Source organism: Glycine soja, chromosome 1, assembly GCF_004193775.1.
Source record: "Glycine soja cultivar W05 chromosome 1, ASM419377v2, whole genome shotgun sequence".
Classification (NCBI taxonomy): Eukaryota; Viridiplantae; Streptophyta; class Magnoliopsida; order Fabales; family Fabaceae; genus Glycine; species Glycine soja.
This window is the reverse complement of record NC_041002.1, coordinates 45,185,878-45,191,877: the sequence shown is the minus strand read 5'-3', so window position 1 is coordinate 45,191,877 and position 6,000 is coordinate 45,185,878. Positions and strand designations below refer to the sequence as shown.

At 33.6% G+C, this 6,000-nt stretch overlaps 1 protein-coding gene across 1 annotated transcript; it reads right to left on the bottom strand.

Moving 5' to 3' along the window:
• Nucleotides 1–3,579: 3,579 nt before the first annotated feature.
• LOC114383574 (LOB domain-containing protein 25-like) lies at nucleotides 3,580–3,906 on the bottom strand. Its single transcript, XM_028343306.1, has one exon. It carries the CDS (start codon nucleotides 3,904–3,906, stop codon nucleotides 3,580–3,582), a length of 327 nt encoding a protein of 108 aa, XP_028199107.1.
• Between the last annotated feature and the right edge of the window lie 2,094 nt (nucleotides 3,907–6,000).

Here is a 6,000-nt window from a genome sequence, read left to right as displayed (position 1 = left end):
AGTTTGCTTATACTCTTTTTCTTCCCTTTCCAATGTTTCCATTCTCTTATGGATCTCCAAATGTAAATTTGTTATTATAGTGACACTTGATACTGCCTCAGAACCAATTAATATGCTATCATAATTAAGATGTATACCATTTAGGCATACAATTTAATAAAATGCTCCATTGAGAGATCCTTCTATCTTCTTGTTGTGGTTTGCTAAAACAACTGCCCTACATGTAAACAGAATCACCCTATATTATTCTCTTCAACCACCATAAAATAACAAACATAATAGCCTTGGAAAATGGGTGCCAAACTGCCAATGAAGTTTTTCTTTCTTAAGAGATATAAGACCAATGTAGCATAAACCAGTTTTATGTTAATAGTTATTGAATAAAAAACAAGAAAATGAACAAAAATAAGATTAAGGATTGAATGCGTTATTAGTTTACTAAAAAAATATTATACAGGGCTATATGCCTGAGATATAATCAAAGCAAACTTACAATCAAGTGATGAATGTTCATTATTTTTATAATTTATCTTCTAAAATTGTTAATTTCATGTTTCACCTACAAGACTGCATCATTTCTTTCATAATAATTGTTGCAAAGCATTGAATTTGTCGATGATGTGTTTTCTAGTGATGGAATTTGTTGACAAATATTTATTGAGATTTTTTGGCCTAATTTGAAGCCATCAATTTGTTGATTATTTGCTATATATCCTAAGGTGGTGGTGCATAGCAATTTTTGGCTAAGCCATGTCTATTAGTTTTGATACTATGTACTCTGTAAAACATACTTTGTTTAATTTTGAACCATTTCTAGGGAAATTTTCAATTACATGAAATCTTAATCTTTGAGCACCAACTCGGTACATGAGCACCAATCTATAAGCAATTTAAAAGTTTTTTTGTTATTTACATCCCACTTCAAGTTCCTTTTTGACTACATGTCTTTTTGGTTTGTTTTGCTTAAGTATCATGGCAGGATGACACCTTGACTGTGTTGGTCTTCTTGACACGGGTTGTTGTTGACATAATTATCAATATGATAGGAGAGTCATAATTATCAGTATGTTAGGAGAGCCCTCAAGGCAGTCAACACCGTACAATGGGTAGCAAGCTTTCTACGACGGTAGTCACATCATCACCGACGTAGAAGACAAGCTTTCTAGGACGGTACTTACGTGAGCACCATCTTCAAAAGGTTACGTTCTACGTCGGTGTTGACGTCAGCACCGTCTTAGAAAGCTTGCTTTCTAGGACGGTGTTCATGTAAGCACCATCCTAGAAAGCTTGCCTTCTAAGACGGTGTCATCCTAGAAAACAAACTTTCTAAGACAGTGTTCACGTCAGCACCGACGTAGAAGGTAAACTTTCGAAGACAGTGCTCACATCAACATCGTCTTAGAAGGTTGGGTTTTTCTAAGATGGTGCTTCATGGACTGTCATTCAAAGTGTTTAACTTTCAACGATGTTAGCTTCAAAGATGGGCATGCACCATCGTTGTATGTTGATTACGACCGTCATAGAATACCAACTTTGTAGTACTGCACCTAATTGTCACCCATATACTCTTTCTCTCCTATTCATCCATTTATTAATAAAAAAGATGCACATGATAAACATGATGCAATATAAAACTGTCATTTGGTATAATTATGTTTTTCTCACATGTCATTTTTTATTAGGAATCGAAATAATAAAACAAATATAACATTATGAAAACAATTAAAAAGTAAGATGATAGAGTTTACTAATGCATCAATTCACATTGGAAATAAATAAAAAGTGTGGGATAAGATAGTTGATATCATGTGACAAAGAGGAATAAAAAAAATAATGTTATAAAAAGAGTGTTTTGGAATACTATTACTCAAAAAATATTAGGCAAAGTTATTTTATAAAAAATGAAAATTTTCTTTATTTGCTCTGCATCCTTAACAAGTCATAATTATTGTCATATATTGGGTAACATTTTTATTTTTCTACACATCTTTTGTGCATAAAAAATTTGTCGATGTGTTTTTAATTGAAAAAAAAAATGTATTTAGCATATGCTAGAAGCATAACAATGCTGCTTGCTCTTGACAATTGTAGATTACTAGTGGCTATGGAAGGATATGCCCCTACTAAGGCATATCTGAGCAGTAATGGCAGCAAATGGCATAGCAACCCCAACATCAAAAGCTATGAGTTTACATTTGCTTATTTCTGTTCATTCAATCACCAACTAACAAAACAAATTCAGGGACAACAAGAATATTAAAAAGTGAGAAAATTTTAATGGTTAAATCCTTAAATTAAGCAATTTGTAATTGAGTCCTTAATCTTTTAAAATGTTTGCAATTGAATCCATAAGATTTTTAAAACCGCCACATATTGCCATTTTTTGATGGTTTCAAGCTACCACAAACCAATTTCAAGGACTTAATTATAAAAAATTTACAAGATCAGTCTTTTTTTTTGTTTGGGACTTAATTAAAAATTCCCACATAGTCTAGGGACCTACTCATTAATTTACAAGATCAAGGACTCAATTACAATCTTTTTTAGTTTTGGTGAAGTGCTAGCAAAGATATCATCTCACTTGCATTACCATAGGTTGCATTCAGAAGCCCTCCAACTAAAAATATTCAACCACTTTCAATTGTCACACAATATTATTATGAAAAGCTTAGTGTTGCATTCTATTTTTCAATTACCATCATCCTTTTCTTGGTTACCTAATTCACAATGTTCAATTTTCATTGTATTAGCTTCTTATTGTATGTAAATCATGAGAGATTAATATGTTTTAGTTTTTACCTGTGGGGCCGGTGTAATACACAATTTGCCTTCAATTTTGAGAGAAAAATCAAACAGATTAAAAGTATTAGAAACATGAACTTCAATATATATATATATATATATATATATATATATATATATATATGTATGTATGTATGTAGTGACTATATGATGTAAATATAGGAAGTGAGATGCAAACTTACTCAGTAAGGAAGTTGACACGTTTAGCTAGAGGGGCGAGTCCAAGTAGGCTCAAAGAAAAAATCCAAGGCTATATATGGTAGAAAAGTAATTAAATATATGTAATTAGCTACTTCACTAATGCTTTTTAGCAAGTGCTATCTAATGTGCCAAAGCTATTACTCTTACACCACTTATTAATCAATCTACTTTCACTTGTCTAACCCTGAAACTACAAAAAATTACTTTAGCTTGTTTAGCAACCTTGTGTAAATTACATCCTATTAGCCTCTTATCACTAGGCCCATTGCGGTGAATTTATAACATTCTCAAGTTAATAAACAATCCTGATGTCGATTTGGGTATTATCATCATATCTATGTAAGCTAACTAGTACATTGACATGGTATATATGTAAGAAGTAATTAACTTGAAAATAATGGAACGGTCTATTTCATACTTACTCTTCCAAGTCTATAAAAATTTGCAACAATAGCTAAAGGGAAAACAAGAAAAAGCACTGCAAGCTTAGTCCCAGAAATGACCTCTCACAAATTGGTTGTGAAATTGCAAGCATTTGGAAGCTAACTTTGGTGTCCATAAATAGACACTTATTTGTTACATTTGGACAAAGGTTCTTTCCCTGTGTTGGTGCAATATTTGCACTTTTAATAGCACTGAGATTGCCCCAACACAACCATAAACCGGATCCTCTATCCATGCCTCGGCTTCATAGGCCAGTGAGTTCACTGCATCCTCCCTCTGGTAGGGCTGCACCTCATTTTGAAGCTTGCTCACGTTGCATGCTCCAAATATCTTGTGCATATTGGCGAACTTCTGAGGCTCTTTTGGAGGGAAATATGGGGAGAAAATGCAATCCATCATGCATTTTCTTAAGAACTTGCAGGCATCACAAGGAGAGTTAGAGTAGCTAGATGAGGCCATGATCTTTACTGCAATTATACCAACTATGAATCAAGCACGTACAATAAAACAATTTACTCTCAAATGTTGGAATAAGTGCTTACGATAGATTATAGGAACAATTGACTAATGCTCACAGAAACATATTGATCTTCTTTAATATTTATATAAGCAATAAGGAAATAATTCATTAAAGAGAGTACAAATTGAATGGTACTCTAATTCATGAGTACAACGTTTAAGATAACATTAAAATCAAAATACATTACAATATAATTGACTATATTCTGAATCTTGTAAAAAAGATAATACTATAGATATTGTTTAAATTGTAAGTAATTAAAACTATGAAGAAAAATCACCAAAAGACTAGTATATCCATTTCTTGAGAATTGTTTAAATCTAACAGTGGCTTAATTAATTGTATAGATATGTACCAATTAACACACAATAAACAATATAAGCTTTTCAAGCAGAAAAAAGAGTCTAATGGTTAGTCTAGATATGTACCACTTTGTTTGGTTTTGAGCAGTTATATGTATGGCCTTACTACTCCAACTAAGATCCTACCACCCATCCACATTGACATCTGTCAAATTATCTAGAACAAACTGAAATCAATGAAATTAGATTAGGAGTGTTGATTCAAACAACTGCAACTGCCAGTAAGTTGAGATTGGAGTAAACACTAGTTTGCAATCAAATAATCACCACTAAGCAAGCAAGCAAGCAATAAATTTGCTAGCTCAGGTGAAGCAATTTTGATAACTGATGGTGTGCCCCTTGCAGTTTACAAATCCGGCCATCATCTATCAGTTTAAATAAAACTTTATAATGTAAAATAAATAAAATTGAAAAGATGTTGACCTCTTTCTTTTGATTGGGTCCCACTCTCCAAGCACTCTCTCTTCACCGCTCACGGTGGTGCCACCACCACCGTCGCTTCCCGGAACCTCCTTGCCTAGGGCGAAGCCTCGCGCCTCTACTTCTGGGACTCAAACAGTCGATGTCTCCATTGCTTCTCTCCGTCTCAGCGACCCCAATCCCTTTTTTTGTCCTTTTTGCTTCCCCCTCTAAGGTCCTTCCCCCCCTCTCTCTCCCTCCCCGCATTTAGGTTTTGGTGGAAATGGAATCCAATTTTAATTGGTGGTGAATTTAAAATAGGTGTTGCAAGTGAACGTGGTACTCGATTTTGATGTCCGCAAAATCTCCATCAACAGGAACAGAACAATGATACTCCTTTTCGATTTCGAGACACTCTCTGTTATGTACCTCTACGGATGCTCGTTGTCGAGGAGGCAGAGGTCATTATGGAACCAAACTATTACGACATGATGAAGGGAAACATTGAATGGGTCACAGGGACGGTGGGGATCGAGGGAGAGAGAGGCAATGTGAATGAATTTAAAAGGGAAAACCCTTTCGACAAAGATGAGTTTTCAAAATCATCTTTAAAATTTTGGTATTTAAAGTCAGTTGTTAAAGAAACCGACGTCGTAAAGCGTTTTCAGACAGTTTTAAGAAAATCACCTTTAAAAAGTTACAATTATTTACAAAATTGTCATTGCTTTACATATGACATCAATTTTTATATAACCATCGTAAAACTTGCATCTTAAAAGAGTCTGTTTGTAGTAGTACACACCCAATATCTAAATGAATCTGATAATCTCATTAGTAGCATCAAAGTCCCTCCTCTCGTTGTTGAAAATGTAGATGCAATTGCCTTTGGTGTTTTGATGATGAACATGATGATATGATGCAATTGATGCAAATGGGCTTTTCAAGATTAAATTCAAGACAATACTTCAAGATTACAAGTCACAACATCAAGATGATCACTAGTATATTAGGAAGGGAATTCCTAATTGAATTAGCAAAAGGTTTGGCCAAGTAATTTAAATTAAAAAGTGTTTTTCAAAGGATTTACTCTCTGGTAATCGATTACCAGAGGATGTAATCGATTACCAGTGGCCAAATATGTTTTACAACAGCTACTAAAATTTGAATTTAAATTTTAGACTGTGTAATCGATTATACAATTTTGGTAATCGATTCCCAGCAGTTAATAAACGTTTTAATTCAAATTTTAAAAGCTGTAACCGATTACACAAT